Source organism: Schistocerca nitens, chromosome 1, assembly GCF_023898315.1.
Source record: "Schistocerca nitens isolate TAMUIC-IGC-003100 chromosome 1, iqSchNite1.1, whole genome shotgun sequence".
Classification (NCBI taxonomy): domain Eukaryota; kingdom Metazoa; phylum Arthropoda; class Insecta; order Orthoptera; family Acrididae; genus Schistocerca; species Schistocerca nitens.
The window spans coordinates 776105094-776132618 of NC_064614.1; the positions used below are offsets into that span (position 1 = coordinate 776105094).

General features: G+C 38.8%; 1 protein-coding gene across 2 annotated transcripts in view; it reads right to left on the bottom strand.

Annotated features, from left to right (window-relative positions):
* LOC126261662 (nardilysin-like) overlaps window positions 1-27525 on the bottom strand; it is a 392468-nt gene that overhangs the window by 206282 nt on the left and 158661 nt on the right. For both annotated transcript variants that reach the window (XM_049958559.1, XM_049958560.1), the window contains exons 10-12: window positions 18531-18749; window positions 14653-14776; window positions 12496-12751 (exon numbers count right to left, since the gene is read on the bottom strand). In XM_049958559.1, the coding sequence (XP_049814516.1) occupies window positions 12496-12751; window positions 14653-14776; window positions 18531-18749 (599 nt within the window). The remainder of the gene's footprint in view (window positions 1-12495; window positions 12752-14652; window positions 14777-18530; window positions 18750-27525) is intronic.

A 27525-nucleotide genomic window follows, 5' to 3' on the forward strand; every position in this document is an offset into this window, starting at 1 on the left:
CTTCATTTTACTGTGGCTCCCGACACTGTCTCTGGAAATGCGCCTTCTGTCCACACCTGTAATACTTAATGTTTTCAGAAAACACCCTTTATCTGCCCTGTAACCCTGCTAAAATGTTAGTTTATTTGCATTCCTTTACTAACCTAACAGCAGAATACAGATCCCTTGGTGAACCAGTATGTACCTTTCTTGACAGGTCTGACGGCAATCCCATCGGAAAAGCATTGAGTACCCTCTGCTTAGCATTTTGCAACTAAATTGCATTTGCTGCTTCACTCTATCCTAACTCATACTTGTGTTAACTACATTTCCTTAGCCTGTCTGCGAAATCTTCCATACTTTACTCATGCCTCCTGATAACAATGCTCAACTGCTCATGAAAATACCTCATACCGTTCTGTTTTCCTTTCTTTTCTTTGCAGAAGCCTTTTCTCCTACTGTTCAAAATCTGTTGAATTCTTTAATGTCTCCATAAACCTTACTTATGTTTTTCCCTTCTCCTAATAGTCGCAATTTTGGTGTTTGCAACAACTGACAATCAGTCCAACCACGCATCTCTGCCAATGTATTAATGACATCTAAGAATGACGGAAAACTCCCAGATGATTTCCCAGAAAAGGAGCAATCAATCCTGTGGCAGCAGATCCACCTCATGCTGTGGTACCTGAGGCAATGCCAACCTTTCATCCCCAGCTGTCAACTGTTCATGTACCTGTGTATTTTCTGCTGTCAGTTGCACTACCTTTTCTAACAATATCCGTGTACTTCTGGCTCAAACAAACCTCGTTTCTCTGACTTTGCTATTGCAACACTAATTCTCCATTACACGCTACAATACAAAAATAAATTACAACTCCAAAAGAACTTCACTAATTAATCCGTATGCCATATACTGGGCAAACCTGCAAAATTACCATATGAAAGACATTTATGGAGGTTAGATGGACTGACTACATGCACGGCACAGTAGGTCCAAGCACATTACATTGCGTCCACCCTACACACACCGAATACTGCTCTCAGTGACTACCCTGACATTCAGATAAGCCAGTTGGCTATTGCTACCTAAACAAGGTAACCTTCTAGTCACAATGAGAGTCATGTCTCGCTTCCATGTCTATTACTCCCTTCAAAACATAACCAAATGGTTCATCTCTCAGTGCACCTGCTGACACCGTAGGTCATGGTCCAGATGCCATGCTGTTCCATTTTTTCAGGTCAGCTAAATAGTTTGGTAGGGGAGGAACACATACAAGGTCTTTAATGAAACCCCAAAGACGGAAATCCAGCGCCCTTCATGGCCAATCCACCAACCCAGGAAATGATTATCGAGAAAACCTCGAACTTCCATGAGGAAATGAGATAGTGCACCGTCTTGCTGATAGTAAACCATCCCATCCCAGTCATCTTCACCAATCTGTGGAATTATAAAGTTTTCAAGCATATCCAGATTCATAATAACAATGACAGTTTTCCCCGTGAAGAAGGAAGTGCTGTACACTTTCAAATTGCTAGGGGCTAGGAGCATGTCACGAACATTTTCCAGTGTTGCATGTGTATTCTTGCTGACCCATATTCTGCAGTTGTGGGTGTTCACCCTGCCACTGACATGAAATATCGACACTCTGCTGAAGATTATTGTGTTCAAGAATGTCTCATTGTCTTCTATCCGATGCAACATTTCTGCACAGTATTCCCCAAAAGAAACCTTATCTGCATCACTAATGTGCTGTGCCATTCTGAATCTGTATGGTTTGATGCATAAATGTCTATGCAGTTATTGACAACAGTCTTTTGTGGAATGCCAGTCTCACAAATCGCACATGACGTTGATGTTTGTGGCCTGCAAGCAAAGCTCTCCCTGACCTGTTCGACATAATCACCAATATGCAAGCAACCTGGTGATTTATCATGTCAGAGTGAACAACCAATCTCAACAAAGTTCTTGTGCCAAGAATTAATTATAGGCCTGCTTGGACATTCTTTATCGTATTCAGTGTGAAATTTACCCCAAACAGTTGTTGCAAAGTTCATTTCCTGAAACCAAAACACTCAGCGAGCAAGCTTTGCAGCAATGAAAGTGGCCATTTTAACTGTGCACTATTTTAGCACTCCTGGTGGCGAAATGGGATACTGAGGCACTACGTGACTCAAACTTAAGGTCTGTTTGCTAAAAAATGACACATCTACAGATTCTGGAAATTAGCTCAATAAATTTCTGTTACATTCCAATGTTGTTCAGTACTTTTTGACTCACCCTTTATAGTGCCCAGTGCAGGATGGGGCAACTATGAGCCAGGATGGTACAAAGTGGGTGGCGGAGGCAATGTGGGAGCCTATGAGGCTCCACAGAAAGGCAGCGGCAAATGTAACAAGTTCTTTATTGCCGTATATGCACTGCTTGATACACCACATCAGTGCCCACCTGACAGGTGAATTCTGCTAGGCTGGCTGACTGCATGCTCAATGATGCTGACACAGTAGCTCAACTGAGCACTGGTGGCCTCATTATGTAAGCCATCCATGCAGCCCCTGCACCACCATCATATACTCGATGATGACTTATTTGTTATGACCCTGAGGGATGCCCAGCTGTGCATCACGGCAGTGGTTGCCCATCACACTGAGATACCGATTTGGTGATGGTGGACGATGTCTAATGAGCACGGGGTGCAACTCACTGCTTCCTAAAGAAGAATCAGCTACGCTGCTGGAGATAACCTGGTGAGGTCTGCTGCAACGTGGAGCTAAGCATGGGGAGGGACTTAGTGCATAGAGCTGTTGGTGTGCCATACCCTTGAATCAGTGACATCTACTGGCAAGCAAATCCATGTGCCTCATCTGGTACAGCCCTATGGTCCAGGTAGAGCTGCAAGACTAAGAATAATTCCATTACAAAAATTTCTAGTACTTATCGTTGGTAGTGGTGCACTTGTGCATATGCACCACTATCAGTCACATATCCTAAAACACCACTGTCATTATACGGGTGGAAATGTGCCCTGCCCCTTGCTGCATTAGTCTTTGCAGTGCTGCTGAGTTTGCTGTTTCAATAAGCTAGCTTGCCTCATAACATTTCATCAGCCTCATAGAGTTATTACTGTGACAACATCCCGTGCTCACCAGCTGTCAGCGCAGCTGCAATACACCACTCAGACTCACATTAATATCCCCATAAATGGTCACTACAGTACAATACTGTGATCCACAGATGGAGATAGTTTTAATACGAAATAGTTATGTTCCCATACACATTGCACTTCATTCTTTGTACCATGCACAGAATGGTACAAAAGTGTACGACAGTCACTGTCCAATTTTTCCTCTTTATTATGAATGAATGTCTTTTGTCATACAACTGTCCATACTTCACACTTTTCCTTCAAAGTTCTACAGAAATAACACTCGTTGGGTTGCAATTATTTTCTATCTTTGTGAAAATTTAATAGTTCTAATGGAAAGTGTAAGAAATGATTTGCAATTTTTTCCAGTATCACAAATTGATGCTATACAAATAGTGAAGTAACCGATCACTGTAATTTATTCACCCTGATGTACAGGTGTGATAAAAAACTAAACTAAACTGCACCTGAATAGGCCATGAAGGCCCCACAGTACCAACCAGCCGCCGTGTCACCCTCAGCCCACAGGCATCACTGGGTGTGGATATGGAGGGCATGTGGTCAGCAAACCACTCTCCCGGCCATATGCCAGTTTACGAGACCTGAGCCTCTACTTCTTAATCAAGTAACTGCTCAGTTTGCCTTACAAGGGCTGAGTGCACCCCACTTGCCAACAGCGTTCGGCAGACTGGATGGTCACCCATCCAAGTGCTAGCCCAGCCCAACAGTGCTTAAGTTTGGTGATCTGACAGGAACTAGTGTTACCACTGTGGCAATGCCATTGACACAAGGGTAAATAAAATACATAAATTTCAAGAACCACACAATTACTTCTCAATAAATTGTTCTAACTTCTCACTGCTCCAATGTAAATTAAATACATCTCCAAGTAATCGGCAAATGACCAACTGGAATTGAAACTGAAGCAGAACATAGTTTATTGAACAATGAAGAAATTGTACAGGATGTGACAGTACTCGATCTCTTCAAAATTTCAAGTTATCAGGAACTATTAAGATCCAAAGTAAAAGTAGATATAAACAGAAAAACAAATAAACACGAGACAGGAAATAAGGAATACAGATTATGAAAATGTATTTAATATTCAGGGCACATACCAGCTCAAACTAAGCAACAAGTTCAGTATCTTCTAAAACAGATACTACACAGGCAAAGATAAAAAGGACAACTATTTAATATAATTAATAAGGCAAACAGCATAATATACTGTAGGTCATTAAGGAAATACAAGAGTTCAAGCAAAAAACAAGGAGCAAGGGAAAATATGCTGAATTAATCAAAATTGCTCAAATATATCTTTGGCAGTACATGACGAGGTTGAAGAAAATTGTATTAAAAAAACTAAGTAAATGAACAAGACAAAATATGACATGTTTCTTCAGTTGTGCTGACATAATGTACAACTATCAACAAAAAGAGATGAAATTCTACACCTACGTCTACATCCATACTCCGCAAGCCACCTGACGGTGTGTGGTGGAGGGTACCTTGAGTACCTCTATCGGTTCTCTCTTCCATTCCAGTCTTGTATTGTTCATGGAAAGAAAGATTGTCGGTATGCCTCTGAGTGGGCTCTAATCTCTCTGATTTTATCCTCATTGTCTCTTCGCGAGATATACATAGGAGGGAGCAATACACAGCTTGACTCCTCGGTGAAGGTATGTTCTCGAAACTTCAACAAAAGGCCGTACCGAGCTACTGAGTGTCTCTCTTGCAGAGTCTTCTACTGGAGTTTATCTATCATCTCTGTAACGCTTTTGCGATTACTAAATGATCCTGTAACGAAGCGCACTGCTCTCTGTTGGATCTTCTCTGTCTCTTCTATCTCTCCTATCTGGTACAGATCCCACACCAGTGAGCAGTATTCAAGCAGTGGGCGAACAAGTGTACTGTAACCTACTTCCTTTGTTTTCGGACTGCATTTCCTTAGGATTCTTCCAATTAATCTCAGTCTGGCATCTGCTTTACCGATGATTAATTTTATATGGTCATTCCATTTTAAATCACTCCTAATGATTACTGAGTCTTTTGCTCTCTATTGAGTATATGCAGCATTGATTGCATTAGATTTACATTTTTATTTCATTTCATCATTTTAGCCACATATGGGCTACAATCATATAATTACCTTCACTTCTCGAGTTCTTCTCTCTTCCAATATTCTTACATTTTCTAAATAAATCTTGTTCACTCTTCTTCTGAGAAAACTCTGTTGCGGTCTCATCAGATTAGGGAACGACGGGGAAAGAAGTCAGCTAGGTCTATCACTTCCAGTGGTTTTTGCTCTAAACCCCCTCTCTGTTTCCTGCATCTTCTTTACTGATTGCACACTTCCCTAGATCCTGATGTACTTCTTTAACCAATGAGATATGTGCATTTCTGTTCTATTGCTAAATCAATTCCTTATTAGCAAGATTTCCTGTTATTTTTAGCCTTCTTTATTCATTGTTGTTGAGATCTTACAAACTTTTCACGTAACTCTATGTTTGATCTTAAATGATAGTTATGTAAACTCATCTGCTGTTTCTTTTAGAGACCCAGGATTTTCTTTACAAGTTTACTTTCCTTTTATTTATTTCTGAGAGTCCTTTTCTGGTAATTGTCACTGCAGAATACAAATATTCAGCTTTAGCTAAGTTACTGTAGCATGTCAATTTATCACAATAACACAGGGATCTGGATTAGCAAGTGTCCTGGCAGAGTATGAGTACTGTCTCCATCTATCTGGTGATTTCTGCAACTGCTGCCTCTCACTGGCACTTGGGTTTAAAATCTCGCCTAGTTACTTGAACTTCTGTGTTCACCTGGTGTCATCCTACAAGTCTTCACTGTCCATGATGGATCTTTTGCATCTATGTTCATTTACTCTTTATTTTCAAAAGAAATGTGTAATCCTGTCCTCTAAATTTTAGATCATCCGTGAAAGCAAGGTATTCAAATTTAAGGCCAGAATTTGGGTAACTTAATCCGATTCCATTAAGAGTATTATGTCAGTTCATTTCATTCAACTATTCTTGGATAGCTTTCTCCAGGAATTATGTTTGATTATTAAAACTGTTTTCACTTCTCAAAGAATGGAGTGTACACTTATCAGAAAGTAAAAGAATTCATTCTCAGCAACAATCTTGAGGCTGTTGAGAAGACAGAGCTCCTTGCTATGTCCTTTCTTTGAGAGGTGTCGGTGTCACAGCACCACCATAAGACAGACTCTTCAGAGTTTGGAAAGGGCAGGAGCCAGTGTCACAAAGAAGCAAAGAAGATGGTATCACTGCTGTCAAACAATGTCCTCAGGAGCAACGGTAACAAATATCAGCTCCCTAGCTGATGCCTTCTCTGAAATCAGCCTGCTGGCTGTCAATTTTATGAAAATCATGTAGAGCCAGCTGGAATCACACAAAACCCATGTAGATATCAAATGTAACTCATTCACACTGAATCCAAGGAACCACACAACACCCAATTAGATATCACACTTCATTCACACACACACATTAAATCCAATGTGTAGCAGGTCTTTGGCCAATAAAGATGCCCAGAGCTCTCTCCAGTTTAACATCATCATTGTGAGCTCCATGCAGTTGATCCCAGGATGCAGAGAAAAGACTGAAGCATGCTTGAAAGGCTTAGTTCGTACTGTTCCACTACTGCCCCAATGGCCACTGGCACCCACAAATGCCTGTCATCTCACCTGCAGAAAGTACAAGCTACCCACCATGTGGCCCCATTGCACACATTCAATCCACCCCTGTCAACAGAACACACAATCACACAGCCTATAGTCCAGCTGTCCGACTGCCCATGCATCACCTGCTTGCTCAACCCTGCTCATCACTGCCAGCACGGGCCCAGCTGCCAACAAACAGGCATTTGAGCTGGAAGGGCCGGGCGTAATTAGTAGTGCACTGCTGTGAAAAACAGGGATCAAGATTCAAATCTCAGTGTATAACACAGTTTTTACTTGTCATATATAGTATAACCCCACTTTTACATTCTCGAATTAATGTTTTCCCACCATTTATGACACTTTTTATCACTTCCATAAATTTCCTACATTCACAATGTTAATTCACATCCAATTTTGTGTTATTTATAATTTTCCCATCATTTAGCTTTATGGAACAATGTTCAGGGGAAATAACTGATGTAACTGACATAAAATGACACTGGCATGGTGTTGGCCTTCAAGTAGTGTTTACACAAGTTACACAGTTAAGTTGCTTGACACCAGGGCACACTAGTCAACAGATTTCAATCAGTAAATGTCAGAACAATTCATACATTATCCCCTGTTATTGCCAAGCTCTACTTGGCATGGTGGCTGATGGAAGTAACTACTTTTGCTCAAACAATGGCCAATCACAACAGTTTTCAAACTATCTCTACTGTGCATGCACAACTTCATGAGCACTGTGATTGTCATAACACCTCCAATGCTTATTTGGGGTGTTTCGTTGGTTGGATTCCTGTAGTTTAGTTAAGACCTTCACACTCTATGAATTGTTCAAATGTTACTGATTTAAGTAAGGATACATTGCGTCAGTTACGTATTTTTACATGCTTAGAAAAATGTATTTGAAGAATTTATTCTCATTGTGAAATGCAAATTTTAACATAAATATTTTTTTGTGATATTTCACATACAGTCAATGTGAGTGGTGATTAGTGTGAGTGTGGTTTTCTGCATAAGGGAGGAGGCACACTACCTTATAGCCTCAAAAAGATGACTACAGTGCAAGACACACAGAGTGAGACATATGCAAACATCACACGAAATACTTATGTAAATATTTGTGCTTGACAATGAGAAAACATTCTCAGAAATCATCATGCTAAGGATGAAAAACGTTTAGCAGGTATAGTGTTTCTTTATTTAAATAATGAATACACAAGTGCAGTCTTTCCAAATACATTGATTATGATGAATGAAATTAAGTCACATATTTTTACTTCCCACACCAGTTCAAATTGAGTCAGCAACTAAGCATAGTTCAAAATAGAAACAATCTTGACTGGATAATAAACAAGTCCCAGATGAGTATTTTGATGCCTATTATATACATATTATCATACTTAAACTATGATAATGCAAGAGGGGATCCTATACATAACTTTTACTGCTTAAAAAGTTATTTCCCACATTTTCCACCATAAGTCCTATGGGGAAAAGAGAGCATGGTTTCATTTAGGAAAGGTGAAAAGTGGAATGACAGCAGAAAACCTAATTAACTTTTTGAAGAAAATCCTACCAGGTCATAGCAACTTTCACGTAGAAAAATTGGAATCTAAGGTGTAAATAGGAGTTTTAAGATTGGTGTAGACTTTCATCTAAAATGTTGTAATTAAGCGTTTTTTGTTCCGGAGACCAACCATTATGCCAATAAAATAGATTATGAAGTTAAAAACAAGGATCAAGGATCACTGTACAAGAATGTTGCTAGTACTGAAAACAATACGCCTATAATCATTGCAAGTGTAAATGTGCAGTGCATAAGAACCAAAATGGATCTCCTATCATTTTTTATAGAAGAAATTAAACCATGTGTTTTATGTATTTGTGAACACTGGCTAGCTGAAGCAGAAGGTGATTTCTATAAATCTGTTGAATACTCAGACATGGCCAGTGCTTGGTTTCGAAGAACTGGCTAGCTGAAGCAGAAGGTGATTTCTATAAATCTGTTGAATACTTAGACATGGCCAGTGCTTGGTTTCAGAGAAATGCAACCGGCAGTAGGGTCTCTGAGTATGCCAACAGAGATCACAGCATCAAGGAAATTGATTTAAGCAGTTTTTTGTGGATTTTGATCTTGAATTAGCTGCACTTTTATAAACAAATATTGATTTAGTTGTTGTTGCTGTGTACCATTCACCAGATGGTAACTTTATTGGACATATGGAGAACTGTTTGTGTTACCTAACACGCCTAAAGTCAAAAATCGCACTGTGTGGGGATTCCAACATACATGTAGGTGATGGAGATGCCAGAGAAAGGGTCTTTATGAGATTAATTACCAGTTATGGGTTGTTTATTGCAAATAATCTCCCATCAAGGGGTGGTGCATGCCTGGATACCATAATCACCAACTCAACATCTGGGATTATAAATTCAGTGTTGCTGAACCTATGATAGCAGATCACTGTGCGCTAGTAATGGAAACCAGTATGAGGAGCAAACTGCAGATAAGCAAATGGCATTCAAACTACACATTCAAAAGAAGATTTGTTAAAGAAGAGAGACTAAATGATCTCAAAGCAGCTCTGTCTTGTGTAAACTGGCAGCAGAAAATTGCAGAGTTCATAGGCAGTGATTCTTTCTTATGTCTGTTCCAAACCTTAAAAGCAATATATGATGACATGTTTCCGGTAAGACCATTGAAGAATCCTGTGGACAAATCACAAGGCAGGCAGAAAGTTATCAATGTGAAACAATGGAACACACCCGAGCTCAATAAATTGAAGTGTATTGTAACAATGTGCAAGGACCGAATGAAATCAGCTTTAGACATTCCAGCTAAAGAATTACATCACCACAACTACCTAAAAGCCAAAAAGCTTATAGGAAGGCAGTAGAGGATGCAAAAAACAAATATAATGATACATACATTAAAGAAGCCCAAAATCCTTGTAAAGCTGCCTGGAATCTTGTAAATGAGAACAGAAAGAACCTCCTGCTTAAATTCATGTAGCCCTGATGACTTCAATGAATATTTTGTCAGAATAGTGGAAAAGACAGTGAGCGAAATTACACACTCTGACCTAGATCCGACTGCAAACATAAGAAATGCAGACAGTTGCAGTATTAAAAACTGGAAGGAAGTACACCCTGAAAACACGATAAAAATTGTGAACTCCTACAAACACTCAGAAAGTGCAGACATCTATGGCATGTCCTGCACACTGCTAAAGAAAATAATTGCAGAATTAGCTCAGCCACTAGCCATAGTAATAAACAAATGTCTATCTTCTGGTGTCTTCCCAGACTTCCTTAAACTGGCATGCACAGTACCAATATATAAGAAGGGGGATCCATGCAAGGTGTCCAGCTTCAGACCAATATCAGTGGTGTCAGTACTAGCCAAAGTTACTGAGTCTGTGATGCACTGCCAAATACTGAATTACTTTGAGGAAAACAACTTATTCAAAAACACACAGCACAGATTCCGCAAAGGGAGATCAACAGTGACAGCCACACTGGACTTATTAAAAACAATTCGACAGAGTTTTGAAGAGAGAGAGAGTGTGGCACTGACACTCTGTGAACTCAGCAAAGCCTTTGACTGCATCTCACACACAACACTAATAGCCAAGTTAAGATGCTATGGTGTTGGAGGTGTTGTTCTATCAACACTCCAATCTTATTTGGAAAACCGAAAGCACGTAGTATCAGTGCACGGAGCAACTTCTCTTGAACAAGAACTGGAACATGAAGTGTTCCAAGTATCAGTCTTAGGACCTCTCCTATTCCTCATATATGTCAATGATACGACCTGTAATAGACAAATGTTGCAGTTTGCAGATGACACTACCCTTATTGCCAAAGGACACACAGCTGCAGAAGCTCTTGGTGCATCAAATTCAATGTTTGAAGAAATAAAAGAATGGTTCATCATAAATAAAATGACGATCAATGAAGAAGAAACCCAACATTTGATATGCAGTCTAACCAACATTGAAGAGCAAGAAAACATGGAGACTGTCAGACTACTGGGCTTCAAGATTGACAGCAAACTCTCCATGAATGATCACACTGCATATGTATGCACCAAACTTTCCTCCTGAGGAAGCTGAAGAGGGTGATAATTGACCAGTTTCTCACAATAGTCTACCATGCAGTCTTCCACAGCCACATTAGCTATGGATTATTGTTGTGGGGACACTCCTCAGGCTGCAAAGATGTGTTGCTATTACAAAAAAAAGCCATCAGGATCATATCCTCTAGCAAAAGACTGGACCACTGTAAGCCCATTTTCACCAGGCTAGGCATAATGACTGTTTTTAGCCAGTATGTTTTTTTCTGCCTCATTTATATAAAAGAAAATCAAAGGAATTTTAGCATAAGACAAGAAATACATAATCATGACACTCGCTGTGCAAGAAGAACATCGAAGTGCCAAGTTGTCACCTATCAAGCACACAAGACAGGTTTCCAACAGTCGCCCTAAAAATGTACAATCAACTGCCTCCAGAAGTGAAATCCCTGCCACCTGAATTATTTTGGAAAAAAATTGCTCAGGACTTGAAACAACATCCACTATATTCCTTGGAAGAGTTTATCAACAGTGGTTCTAATGAATGAACAAAATAATAAATATTGTTATGTTTCATTTATAATTTTGCCTTAATTCAATCTTTTTATGTTCTCGGTTAACTGCACATTTAATTTTGTGTTTTACTTAAAGTACATATTTTGCCAAAACGAAACTTTATGTGTGTGATCTACATGGTTTTGTAAACATTTTGCTTTATGGTACTTTCATTTGCTGCTATGAAGTTCTACTTTCCTGTTTTAGTTATATTTATTTTCTCTATGTTCTATGTGTTTTTGTGCACTGCATAAATATTTTCTTTTATTTGTAATATAAATTTTGTATATGGTGTTGTATAAATGTTAGTTGATAAACATTGTATTTGTGACGCAGTCTGTCCAGCCATGGCTGGCAAACGACGAAGATATGGTAATAAAGTAATAAATAAAGTAAAAAATGTAAATGTTACGATTCACTGTATAACAAACATATTGAAGAGAAAACTGCATAATCAGTTTATGAGTTTTCTGTATTGAGGGCAGTAGAAGACAACAACTCTTTGGACAGCAAACCAAATTATCAAAAGAGTACAAATGGGCCTGAAAGTTTTTGGTAAATAAATAGGGTTGTCAAAACTAAATTACTAATCTGTCAAAAAAACATTTACACCACAGAGCCTTACCAGTTCTGACTTAATGGCAGCAAGAATAGAGTCTTAAAGCAAATAACACGCAGGTTCTCAGCACTGTTTAGCAACCAATGGAGAGTTGAATGATGAGAATAACTAAGAGAGATGAGAAAAAAAGTGGATAAGGAAGCAGGGTAAACAATAAATGCATGTTGTTATTGCAACCAAAAAAAAGCCATCAGGATCATATCCTCTAGCAAAAGACTGGACCACTGTAAGCCCATTTTCACCAGGCTAGGCATAATGACTGTTTTTAGCCAGTATGCATTTGACTGAAGACTGTAATGTATGGAGAAGTCTGGAGGGGGGCCTTTCTTCAGCAATTAATGACTAAATATTCTTTGTTCACACATGTTCAGGGTTCAGACAGTTAAATAATTCTGCCACAAAAAATGATTACGTATTGTTGATGAGTACTAACTTGCAAGCTGAGATTGATGCCATAGGTGAAGAAACACTGCAATATATGTATGTGAGAGGCTTATTGAACTTGTCATCCGGTCTGTACCACACCTCTGTCCAGTCATCTGCTCGTATGCGTACTGGAGCACCTGGAACTGGGTCGTTATGTTCCACAATCTCAAAGTCTGTTGGCAGAAACATGTTGGGTTCTGGTAGGTCAAAACTTGTGTGTGGTTCCTGGTTCTTCCAGTTTTCTATCCACTCAGTTGGAATATCTTGAACAGAATTAGTAAGCAATCAGTTAATCATTCATTCATCATAGTACAAAATATCAATAGTTAACTTTCAATTCCGTTGCTGGACATAAATACAACAAAGAAATTAAGTTTCGACAGAAAGTTTTCTTAAAAATGAATTGACGTTTAAAAATTGCCATTCATAAAGTTTGAATAAATTTTAATACCAAGCTCATACTAAATTACTCAGTAGCAAAAACCAAATGGATCTGCTTAAATTTTAAAAAAGGACAAAATGTTGGAACTTTTTAAAGGACCAAAAAGAAAATTAATTTAAAATCAATCATAAGTTAACATCCTTTGAATAAGAATACAATTCTGTGGCCAGTGTATAAACCTTGTGACCCACATCAAAAAACTGAGTTAATGCAACTGAGTGACTGCTAACGCCATCTGTCATCATTTGCTAAATAATTGAGTTGTATCAGTTTTCAGTCTCACCCCCAGAGGCCACTAGTGGTTGTGTGTATTTGTAGCTAAGCCTTCTCTTGTGCAAGAAACCACTGGTAATGCACAAGAACCAAGAACATCCACCTTCTTCACATGCATATTCAGAACAGAATTTAATTTACATTTCAGCAAGCTCAGTTGAGACACTTGTAAACTGTGTGACTTGGTATAAATGTCTCTAGGAAGAAACAGAGAAAAGGACCATCCTCAGAGTAAAGAAAGGCTGCACCTTCAAAAAGCTGAAAAAGCCCAAATGCAAATGAAAAATGATTTTGAGGAAGCTGCTGAAAGTGAAACACTTCTCACAACAACTTTTGATACACAGCAAAGCCTACAACTCTACGCATTCTCACAAGTATCACATTTTACGCCAGGAAATTGTGGACACAAAATCTTTTCAGTCCACAACTCTAAAGAAGAATCCCACGGGCATATGTGATCCGAGCATATTGCCGGATGGGGATCACAGGAAGTACAGTCACATTTACATACATACCTCAAACAATGAGAAGGACCAAAAGAAGCCAAACACTTACAGTAATCACTTTGTCAGATTCATGTGGAAGCCTAAACAAAAATGTGAATTTGGCATCCTTTTGGTACTTTGTTGTTCATGTATGGATATGCTTCATACAATGGAAAATACCTGGGCATACATTCTTATCTTGTAACTGTGACTTTTGTGTTGCAGAAAAAAAGAAAACAAAAATACCTGCTGTATATACACCAGAAGGTTGGCAAAAATTAGTAGAAACATGTAAAAAGAAACAGCCTTTTCATTAAAACAGATGGCCCAGGTTGAGTTAATGTCAGATGAAAATATGAAGAACTATCTAATATTTAGGAAGAAAGACACTGATAACAACACTATGAGAATACAAAAGTCTCCAAGCATCATGATTATCCACCACTTATCAGGAAAATGCGGCACTGCATATTCAGGAAAATACTGAATTGCATATTCACACAATCCAGAAATGGCATAATGCCAAGAAAGGTAATATACTTAGAACATGTCTAACCATTCTCCACCAATACCACCTACTAATCAGTGTAGCTTAATTGAAGGAACTGTGGAATCTGTGTCAATTGATATCTGAACAACATCAAAAATTAGTCTGGATGGAGGAGCAAAGTACTATCAAAAAACAGCAGAGCAGCAGCAGCAAAATATTACCAGTTTTCATTTTATTAAATATTTCGGAAGTAAAATTCTTTGGGTTAACAGGTTCATACACTAGACCACAGAATTGTGATAGCTGGTTCCTCTATGGTTAAACAAAAACGGCTGTGGCTACATGCTGCAGAAATAATAAGCCCATATAGCTCTAGTAATATGATAACATCAATCAGCATAAAACTCTTGTATATCACAACTTTCCCATACGGAATTGTAGAGACACTAAAATTTTCTACAATGATACACTCACCATCACAACGATATCGTGCTTTAAACCACGGTTCTTCTTTATCAAAATTAATTGAGCTATCTGTTGTCAGTATTAGTACATTAACTGTATCTGGGCTCATCAGCCTTATACAGTCTTCTATTGCCTAAAATTAAAACACAGAAAAATGTGGATTAACTTTACAGATTTTTCCTTTGAGAATTTATAATCATGGTTTTCACTGTCAAGTAAATACGCTTCCTGGAAACCAAACATCCTTGTTCTGATATTGAAAAGTTAATTAAATTTTGAAATGCAACAATAAGAAATTACATTAATCATCTTTGTAAACTGTAGTTTTTGAGTATCTAATTTAACAACTACAGTTTGCTGTGCGTGTAGCTATTTATATGTTAAAATATCAATACTAAGAGAAATGACTGTGAATTAGGAAAGGTACAACAATTACAATAAATGAAAATGAAAAAAGCCAACAACATGCCAGTTGCTTAAGCTGTTGCATGTGCAACAGCCAAGATATGATACTAGCTTTCAAGCTATCACTCTGTTTTTATTATTTATTTACTTTCCTGTCAGAGTTTAATAGTGACAAGTTTTGAAACAGTGCATTCATTCTCAAACCACTGGCTGCACATCTAACATTTGACTGTAACTTAATTCCATTTGAAAGTCTACTTCATATCAGGTCAAGATATCAAATTCATTATATGCTAGGTCAACATGACAAATTCATTATGTTGGTGTGATGTATGAAGAAGTCTTCCTAACTATCCTACACATCTCATCTGGTTAACAGAATCAGTGACAATATCTTTAGAATATTACAGCTAAGACAGCCTGTTTATTGCACCAGAACCTCAATACCTTCTCTCTAATCACTTCACTTCAGGTCAATTAGCTGCCTTCCTGGACACTGTCCTCCGTCTGTTTAATAAATTCATATACAGCGTGGAGAAAATTTGTGTGATGAAATTTTAACCCTGGATAGCTGATGCCAGTAGGAACCAAAATTACTAATGTGTAGGTCGATGACACAATTTTTAAAGTACAGAAACTTGGCCCTACATGCTCCAATTGGCCGCAGGATTGCCCTGTTGCCGGATGCTCTGGACAACTTATGAACGAGAATGCTTTGCCTGCCAGAGGCTGCGATGTATACAAGGTGACCCACAGGCTCGGTGGTAGTGCACCAGCCTTCCACTCTGGGTGCAAACCTGCTGGCATCCCGACACATCCATTGTAGTTTTGTGATAAGAAGTACCAGGAACAAACCCGTCAACAGCTGATAGTTTGCACACAGAAAGTCATTTACAAATAGTGTTGGCCATGAAAAGGGCTTTTTCTGTAGCTAGGACATTGTGTACTTAAATCAGGTGCTTGAAATGGCAACCCTCTGATGCGGCACAAGCTCTGAAACGTTGAACGGTGTTTTGCTGAACTCTTTCAAAGATTCTTGGCATTGCCCTGATGTGATTGGTTGCATGCTGAATGCGATCCATTAATTCCCCTTTGTTTCTACGTGGTTTACATCCTGGCGGGTGAATTAGAACCTGGAAGGAAAAAGTCTGATGGCATGAGGTCTGGCAATCGCTGGGCCATGACCTATGAGCACCTCTGCTAATAACCCAGCTGTCGAAGAGTTCATTCAAATATCTGCGCACAGCACGACTGTTATGTGAGGGTGCCCCATCATGCTGCAACCACATGCGTAGCCATATGTTCAGGGGAACATCTTCCAGCAGGCCGGGTAGAGTTTCTTGCAAAACGTGAAAGTAATTTGCACCTGTAAGTCAAGGAGGTAGACGGACCGGCCCAATCAGATGGTCATCCACAGTGCCTGCACAAATGTTGAGCGAAAATCGTTCCTGGTGTCCGTGGATGTTTGTGATGGGAGGACTTCCCCTTGCCCAGTAATGAACGTTTTGACCATTGTAAAGGCCATCCTGATGGAAGATGCACTCATGGGTAAACAACACAATGGTGGGGAAGTCAGGATCTCGTGCAACACATTTCAGAAACCACTGGCAAAACCCTACCCTGTGTTCATAGTCCGCCACAGGATTTAGGTCTTGGACAGGATGAGAACTAAATGGATGCTGGCCATCATCCCTCAAAACCTCCCAGACTAACCGATGAGTGACCCCCATGTCGTGTGCAATCGCTTGAGTACTTGTCGTACGTGCTTCCTTGAAGCACTAGGGAACAGTATCTTCAAATGCAGCATCCCGTTGCACTCGAAGTCTTCCAGTATCACCAAGATATCCCGCTAATGAGCATGTTTTGCCAGGTCACCGGTGAATTGCTGTAAACGTTTGCGGTTTTGGGTGGCGTCTTTTGGGTATTGTCCCTCACACAACCGTCGAGCTTCATGTGCATTACTGTCAGCTAGCCCATAGACAAAAACCATATCTCATTGTTCTTTAAACGAATACTGTGACGCCATGCTTACTGTATGACTAAATCGCAGATGACGTTTGTATGCTCCAAAGCGAAGCTTACATGTGAACGCTTCTGATGTGAGGTGGAGACAAACAGCAAGACCTATTCAACACATTGGGGCAGTGGCAGGTCGAGGGACGTTTGTATGAGGGTACCGACAACCATAGTGCTGAAACTTCCTGGCAGATTAAAACTGTGTGCCGGACCGAGACTTGAACTCGGGACCTTTGCCTTTCGCGGGCAAGTGCTCTACCAACTGAGCTACCCAAGCACGACTCACGCCCCGACCTCACAGCTTTACTTCTGCCAGTACCTCTACTGTGAGGACTGGGCGTGAGTCGTGCTTCGGTAGCTCAGATGGTAGAGCACTTGCCCGCGAAAGGCAAAGGCCCCGAGTTCAAGTCTCGGTCCGACACACAGTTTTAATCTGCCAGGAAGTTTCATATCAGCGCACACTCCGCTGCAGAGTGAAAATCTCATTCTGGAACCATAGTGCTGCCTGTCAACCGACGAACGGCAACAGCGCAATCCCCACAGCCAATCGGAGCGTATGGTGCCAAGTTTTCATAGTTTAAAAATTAGTAATTTTGGTTCCTACTGACATCGGCTATCCAGGGTTAAAATTTCGTGACACAATTTTTCTCCCCCCTGTATAATCAGCCACCACGAATATATGCACTTTGATCATTACCACCCATTAAATATCAAAGTCCCTTCCTTACAGTCTTTACACACAGTGATTATATATATATATATATATATATATATATATATATATATATATATATATATATATATGTGTGTGTGTGTGTGTGTGTGTGTGTGTGTGTGTGTGTGTGTGTGTGTGTGTGTGTGCACGCGCAAAGATAAGCAATTTCTCTCTCAACATGCTGAAGATGTTGCAAAAGTCTTCTAAGACATGCATTACTTTCCATAATTCATTCAGAAACAGATCCCTTATGCTTCACACTCTTTCCTTTCATTCACTTTATTTAAATTTGCTACTTCTATATTCTCATCCTACAACATTCTTTGGATAACTTATATGTTATCACCTTGCATCCTCAACATTGTTTTCTTAATGGCCTCTGTTTAGTTTTCTCTACTTGACCCCACCTCCTCCCTCCATTCATATGTGCAATATGCAAATGAGGGAGGTCTCTCTAATTCCTACTCTATCCATATCCTCTTCATTACACCTTGTCTTCCCATATCTTCCTATTCCATCTAGCGCAAATTCATTTTTAGTTGGGCTTACAGTTGGGGAAAGGACGAGACAGAGAGACTGTGTGCATGTTTCACAGTAAGAAGTTTTAATAACTTGTACCTTTGTATTTAAAGCATGAGCCTCAATTATGATTAAACAAACCAAACATAAACATGTAATACAGAACGTAAGTAAAACAAAATTCTCATTTATAATCACATATTGCACAAGGTAACTGGACATATACACAGACCTTTGGATCGTATTCAAAGTAGAGCTCACTGCCTGTCAGGTAATCCTCAGGTGGGTAATAATGCATTGCTTCAACAAGACGTTCAACATATTCAGATGCATTGACTTCTCCTGCATATCGAAAATCCATGTCCTCGGAAGCCTTAAGTTCCTCATAAATACTGAATGAAGCACCCTTTCTCTTGAGTAGCTCTAGGTAACCAAATGTTACATTCAAGACCTGCGACAAAAGATATGTATCCACCATCTGACTTCAAAGCACATTCAAAATTTAAATATCAAAATCAGATCACAGTAGCATCAACATAGACGAAAGTAAAATGAAATACCTCCAACATGATAAATATAAAATATGCTTAAATAAATAATCATGTGAATCAAAGCAATGAGCAGCATAAAATTTTAGCTCTGTACAAAAAATTCAGGAAATGAGAGCTCGGTACCTAATTGGATGCCATATTTAATCTTCTTCAGTGTAAGCTGCTTATGATTTCAAGTGCCTGTTCTCTACTTACAAGAACTAATATTACTGTGTGAAGATGGTATGCAATTGTGTTGTCACATTTTGTATGACAACTACAGCTAAGTCATCCAGAGCCATTAGCCACTGCCAGAATTCACAAGTAATACAAAAAATTAATAGTATCTGACATGCATGTTTAGTACCATGCACAGTCACAAAAAGTATGCTAAATAAGCTCCATCTCTTTCGTAACACAGCTAACAGCTCCTTGCCAGCTACACCCCAGAACTGTACGATAAGCACAACAGAGTTCACCCCAGTAACATTCCTTATTGATGAGCTGGCATTCTTCCAATCCAGTTGCATCAAGTTGTCCTAAGAGAGCTGAAATTGGACGTACCCTGATGACACACAGATACACCCTCCACCAGAAGACTAATCACTTGTTGTACTTTCAGTGTATTAAGTTCTGTCTTCCAAGTTTTAAGTTACCTTCATTTTTTATCTGAGAAGACGGCAGCTGTGAACCTGTCATTAGAGTTGCCCTCTAGTTAATCAAAGTAGCTTCAAATATAATCGCACACCCACTGTCTGAAATAATTAATAAATCGCTTGAAGAAGGCTACTTTCCTGATGTTCTAAAATATGCAGAAGTGAAATCGTTATTTTAAAAAGACTCTCAAGAAGATATGGGAAACTACCATCCAACTTCCCTTCTTCCCGTGTTTTCTAAACTATTTGAAATGATTGTTGCAATCCAGATTCAAAATTTTTGTAACAAATTTAATGTAAACTCAAAAATGCAAAAGTACAATCTATACAATTACTGAATGCACAAATAAAGTTAATTCCACCTTAGATAAATCACAAAAAGCTGCAGTAATCTTCTGTAACTTATCTTAAGTGTTCAACTGTGTGAAACACTATTATTACATAAAATACAAAAGTATGGAGCTATAGGCAGTGCCTTACAGTGGTGTAAGCCATATTTGAGAAAGAGGCAGCAAAGGATAGTCATAACACCAGACAAAGGAAAATGTTCCTTGAAATGGAGAACTGTCTCATAAGAGGTACCACAAGGATCAATTCTAGGCCCAAATACAGTTCTCTTTTACATACATGACTTATCCATAAATATAAATCATCAATCAGTTTTATGCGCTGATGACACATCAGTATTGATAGAAAATAAAAATGCAGAAGAAATTTCCGAAAATTCCAAAGACTCCCAAAAATCTGGATGTGTGGTTCCATCTAAATGACCTAAAACTAAGTATTCCAGAAACACAGCTTACACAGTTTAAGACAAAACAGTCAAAAATAAATGATATTCAAATTATGCTGGGAACCAAACAAAACAGAATGTGTTAAATTCTTAGGAATGCAGCTGGACAGAAATCTGTCATGGTCCTCAAGTATAGACTATTTAAAAAATAAAATGAACAGCCTGGTATTTGCTATGTCAATCTCAACCAATGTCACTGCATAGACATGAAAAAGATAGTCTACCATAGCTACTTTGAGGAAATAGTGAGATATGGCATTGTCATTTGGGGAAATGCAAGTGATCTGACAAAAATATCAACTTTACAGAAAAAAATTATAATGAACACATGTAGTCCAAAGCCAAGACAATCTTGTCAGCCACTATTAAGAGACATAAATATAGTAAGTGTTCCCTCACTATATTTATATGAAATTATTCTTTTCGCAAATAATAATCCAGAATTGTTTGCTCCAAATAACTTCCATCGTGGATATGAAACTACAAACAAAGAAGTTTCATGCTTCCTACACATAGACTTAATCTTTATGTGCAGACCCCACAATATATGGGAATAAAAATATACAAGAAGTTAAAATAGACAAATTTTCCAAAGATTGAAACTGATTCAGAAAAGGAAAATTATATAGCACTCTGGTACAAAAATGCTATGACGCTACTGATGAATTTTTTAGTGATGATCTGACCATTTGAGCAGGACAAAAGTAATAGTTCTAGTAAATGTTGTATTCCATGTACATCCTATTATAGTTGTAAGCTTGATGAGTCTCCTGTACAATAAATCAGTGATTTGACATGTATGTTATGAGACAATAAAGTTCTGATTCTGATTCTATTTGAAAATATGAATGTGGTTAGGGCTTCAAGATTTTGTGTCATGTTTGATTATCGGTCTAAATTACTAGAAAGAAACTTTCAACGACCGGTTCATTTAGATTTATAAGTGATTGATAATTCACATTTTAATATTATAGTCTGATAAAAATAACTTGTGGGTTGACAATTCACTAGTTTGAGCCAGTTTAATCGTATCATCCACATCACGGCTAAACTGTTTATCATTGCCAAACTGCCACAGCAATTTGTCAGCACACTTCCAATTTCTTGTCCCGCTTTCTTTCTTGGTGTGTTCGGAATTCTTGAGCCCAATTCATGGGCCCGCCCTTTATTTCGCATTTCATCAGACATAATGGAAACACACAATGATGCTAACAAACTACATACCCTCCATATACAGTACTAATCAAATACTGCTGGATACTTTCACACAAGATACAGCATCACAATATAATAATAATAATAATAATTATTATTATTATTATTATTATTATTATTACAATCACAGAGACTGGCCTACATCAAATATGCTTTGTAAGTGACACCAAACTTTCTGAAGACAGCAAATCATCACTGATACTGGTTCTGAAAAGACAAAAACATAGCAATGTAACATAGGGCAGTGGTGTAGCTCAGTGGTTAAGATATATTCCTGTAATATAGAAGGTCATGGATTCAAATCTCATCACTTGCTTTGAAAGTTTTTATTTCTAAAGCTTACCAAAACAACTTTGATTATTATTTTTATTCAATATGTCAGTTTAAATGTAATGTTTTTATTTGTAATACTTCACCACATCATTTCATCGTCATATTCACTTTTTTATTTGCTAGTGTTGCCTATTGTATGCAACCAGGACTGCTCATCATCAGTTGGTAATGCAGCATCTCGTGTAGATCTGCTGCAGATTGTTGTCCACCATTTACTCAGATAGCATATCATGTGGTTGTGGTAAAGTTAGGACACGAGTTTAAATTCAGGGCTACCAAAAATAAAGTATGACGAAGTTCAGTCTTGAAATCAGTTATCAAAAGAGCATCTCGTGTTCCCATCATACCTTACAGTGGCTACTTCCAACAATGCTGTGCATTACACTTAAAGTAACAACACTTATGAAGTGACCTGCCATGTTTGTGTGTCATCTATAATCAAACTGTAGCCGGTAACTGATATGGCAACACTATAGCGGCAAGATGTCAACAAACAAATAATTTTAATCAGGCTATAGTCATTTCTTTTACTAGATATTCAAATAACGGTTACACAATTAGGTCTTATTTTTGTATGATTCTGTTTGATTGTGCAAAATAATGAGAAAGAGACTCTGAATGAGTCAGATTAAACAATAATATTTCATTAAGAGAAGTAATAACTGCATTGTTGAGCAACCACATCACAATACCTCAACATGATCGTTTGAAGTTTTATTAGACTGCAGAATGGCCTCGTTGTTTTGCACCTGTCTTTACAGTGAACCTTTTTTCCCATGCTAATGATGAGGAGATTATATGTCAATGTCTTTGTATTACTAGTACATCTACCATCACCTAAATAAAATGCACATATCTGTTGAATCCGTAACTTTCAATGCGAAATTTTCAAACAACTTCCAGGTTTCATATGACTGCTAAAAACATTTTGGATAAGATTGCTATATAATTTAAGATTATTATATACCCAATGTAATGAGAATATAATCCATACCTACAGTATCTTTTTTGTCCGAGACTACCACTTTCTCCCTCACTCTTGCCTCTTTCCTATGTACTTCTACTCGTCTACAATTATTGATGCAAAAAGTACTTTGGTCTATCTGCCTGATTTTTGGTATGTAAAACCAGTTGTAACAAAAATGCATACAATAATAAACATGATTCCTAGTGTAACACACACCCCATTAAAAGACCACTGGCCACAGAAAGAGAAACAATTATTAATGTTAATTATTTGTCTCATTTAAAGACAAACAAGTAATGAATGTCTTGGCAAATTAATAATGCTTGTAGGGTTCACATGTACATCTGCACAGCTACATCCAGTATCAGAAGTAAGCTGTCAACACACACACACACACACACACACACACACACACACACACACACACACCCTCCATCCCACCGCCCACCCCTCCCCTACTCCTCTCCCTCTTTCCTAAAAATTTATATACAACAAAAATTCTCCTTCAAATACTAGTCAAGCAAACACTTTTCATCTGTCACACACTTAGTGGTGCACATTCAAATATTGAGCCATGTGTTACCCAACAGTCCAAAAGCACACTCTGAGAACCCCTATCGAGCTTAAGAATGAAAAGAGGAACTTAAATTGATGTTTTAGTTCATTTCTTATTGCAGTTTAATTTTACCATCAACTCAACAGCATCAATTCTCCAAAAAGATGTATACTGTATAATTCTTCTTTTTTCTCAGTCCACATATACCAGGTGTAGAAGTATGAAAACAGAATTTGGTTGAATAATTACATGTCTGTTGTTTGAAACTGATAAACAATGTTTTATTCAAAATAATCTCCATTGCTATTTATACATTTCTCCCATCTCTCCTGCAAGCTATGAACACCATGCCAAAAAACAGTTCTTCTTTTGAAGCGAACCAATCAGCGAGCCATTTTTGTACATTTTCATATCAATTGAAGCATTGTTCAGCAATAGTGTGGCCCAGTGATGCAAACAGATGATAATCGGATGGAGCCAAGTCTGGAGAATAAGCCACATACCCTAGCATTTCTTTCGATTTGCTTAGTACCTTTCATTCTGTTCATGTGGAAACCATTCTCCCACTTTCTGCACCTTTCCCACAGCTTTCAACCCCAAAGAGAAACGGCTTTCTGCATGACATTCAATTGTTCTACAAGTTCCCGTTCAGTCTGAATATTATCTTCATCCAATAAGGCCTGCAATTCATTGTCTTTGATCTTTTGTGGTGGTTTCCCGCGCTTGTCATTTCTCACGTCAAAACCACCACTTTTGAATTTTTTGAACCATTCAAAACACTGTGTTTTCCCATGAGCATGTTCACCAAAAGCTCTGACAAGCATTCAGTGTGATTCTGCAGCAGTTTTCTTCAAATGATAACACGAAACCAATGCTGTGCACAAATCAGAGTTGTTAGGCACAAAACTTGGTATGTTTACGAGTTTGAAACAGACACCAACATATGGAACTTGGTTTACTGTGTGTTGACATTTGCTGTCAGATATTACAGGAAGCAGATGGTGCTGCAGTCGCAGTCTTATGGGCCCTACACTGCTGACTAGCACCATCTGTAGGGTAATTCTGGTTTCATACTTCTACACCTGGCAGTCCAACACCTGTAGCAGGACTACGGTTTTTCAGAGTCAATCAAGAAAATATGTGCCCCTATTTAAAAATGTCCCTAAATGTGGAGAAACTTCTCCAATTAGCTCACGAAAGGTAAGATTCCATCACAGCAAAATACTTTCTCATTAGGCATCAGAATTTCAGAAAGAAGTCATAAATGCAAGTAATACTGCAATTCATGCAGATTTAACAATCCTTCATCAAAGCATTCAGTCAATAACAAAGAAAATACAGCAATTTATAGTTGAAATGAAAAGCTTTAAAGTGTACCATATTTTGCATAAATACTGGTGTAAATATTCAGAAATGTAAAATATAACAATTCCACCATATGAGAGAGCAACTATTATTGTGTCACAGAGTGATGTACTTTGGGCACGTGAGAGACTGTTTGTTTACTCTTAGGACAGTGTATCTTTGATATGTTGTATTGTACGTTCTGTGACTATGAAATAAAGTGTTGTTAGACTGCTAATCGCTGCTCTACAGTGATTCACAACATAAGAATTTGGTGCCGAAACTCGGGAGACAATTTCCACGATTGCCGTTGTGAACCACAAATTCTAGACGCATGTCACGTGGCAATACTACGAGGGGGCTTATTGCAGCGATTTGTCACACCACCCAACAAGCTCTTCGATGACAACCGCCTGTATACACAGTTAAGTCCAATTGAATTGTCATGAGACATGCTTTGTACTGCCATTTGTAAAGGCAACTGATTACATTATTGCCGCTCTGTACTGCTATTGTAGCTGTTCGATTAGCGCTTTAACGAATTATCAGATCCTACGCTACACCTGTAGGTTGTTTATTACTAGTGCTGCCATCTAGCAACCATCAATTGAACTACTTTGACTAGCGATCCAAAGATAACACGTTACTAGGACCAGCTGATCGCTAGCTGACACTGCTTTAAACTTTGGAGTAATCGGACGGAATGGACATGCCAGACCACAAACCAGAAGCACAATTACACTCTCTAAAGAGAAAATATATGAGAGAAAGAGCAAACATTATGCAATTCGTAGCGGAAGCTGCAAGGTTGTCAGACACATCAGAAATCGCGGGTTATAAATATTACAATGACAGACTGGGAAGCGTTCTGAAGCGCCTCGTTAAATTAGATGAGGATATTCACGAGTTGTTAGACAATGACGAATACAAAGAAGATGTTCTTAAATCCAAAGATTATACAGACACCGCGAAACTCACAATTTCTTGATTGTCTCACGAAATAGAGAAACAGCTTGTGAAATCGGTAGCAGACATAAATATTCCCGACAATCCGCCAGTACAATCTGTAACAATTAGTGTTGCCACAGCTTCAGTGAAACTTCCGCCTATCGAGCTTGAGCCTTATTCAGGCGACATCGAGACATGAGCACAATTCTGGGAGAAGTTTGAGCAGTCCATTGACAACGATCCGACAGTAACTACAATTAATAAACACATCTTTCTTAGCGGCTATCTCTCGGGAGAACCAAAGCATTTAGTAGACAGTATTGCGGTGAAGGCCGAGACGTACGCAGAAACGAAGAGGATTCTCTGAGCGCGTTATGGCAACAAAGATCGAATAATTCAAGCTCATTTAGATTATCTCGAAGCCATAAAACCAATTCAGCTGTCTACCCCAGAGGAACTTAATTCAACATTCATTGAATGCCAGCGACGTATTCAAGCTCTCCGGGCACTTGGGGAAGACGTGAACGGATTCAGTTGAGTCCTCTCGCTGAAATTTTACCCACTTGTCCGGACGACATATGCCGCCGCTGGATAATTCACGCCAAGCGTATGGGAATATCCGAAGGGGACATTTTGCAACTGATGGAGTTTCTGAACGAGGAAGTAGATGGGGCCCTTACCGTGCAGAAGATACGCGGTGAATTTTCCATCACTTCTAGTGATCTTCCCACAGCGTCCACACTTCACATACACGAGAAATCTAAAAGATCAACTCCGAAGGATATCAGCGTAAAGGAACAATTCTGTGTCTTTTGCGAATCTTGCGGTCACTGGGCGCAAGACTGTAAGAAGATCGTACGCGTTAATGATCGAACAGATAAATTGAAACTAGCAAACAGATGTTTTCTTTGTCTTCAAAGTGGGCACAAAGTGTCAAATTGCAAAAAGAAAGAAAAGGCTCGGTGTGTTAACTGTAAAAGACTGCATCACAAGTCCATTTGTGAGGAACAAAAGGATATTAGGAGTCCTGCAGGTCAGATACTTTACTTCCATGGGAAAGGTATCTGTCGCTCCCCACGGATACACGTACCTTCAGACAGCTGAAGTATGCGTCTCAGGACCTACAGGACTGAGCAGGACAACGCGATGTCTACTGGACGCAGGTAGTCAGTCCAGCTTCATAGCAAAATCACTGATTGATTATCTGAAACTGCAAATGGCAGACCGACAAGAACTAACTGTTTGTTCCTTTGAATCATACCCTACATGCCCACGCCACCGCAGGCTTGTTCAGTTTAATATGAAGGGGCTTTGGCAGAATTCTTCAGTGCCACTTAATGCCTTCAAAAGCACTCACGTTATTTCTCGCCAGCCTTTGGTTCCACATTATATAAAGAGTTTACCAGATGCCCGTAAGATTACGCTAGCAGATCCGAAAACCGATTCAACAGAAGATCTTCCCGTGGAGATTCTTGTAGGAGGCGATTTTTATTGGAAGATAGTGAAGCACAATTCGCCCATACGCATCTCTGAAACCTCTGTGTTAGTTCCTTCTCTGTTTGGCTGGATACTTAGTGGTAACAAGTCACAAGCCTGTGTGCATGTAACCGTGGTAAATTTTGCTCAGACTGACCGATCCCCCCTGCACTCGGACAATGATTTCAGACGCTTTTGGGACTTGGAAACTATAGGGATTACTGCCAATCAGAATCTAACTGTGAAAAACAAGGATACGAGACTTCTTGAAGAGTTTAGAGCATCTTTCTCTGTAAAGGATCATCAAGCAGTGGTTACACTTCCCAAAAGACAACATACAGTGCTTTCGAGTAACAGACCGATCGCGGAAAAACGATTCAAGCACCTTAGGGAAAGATTTCAATGTCAA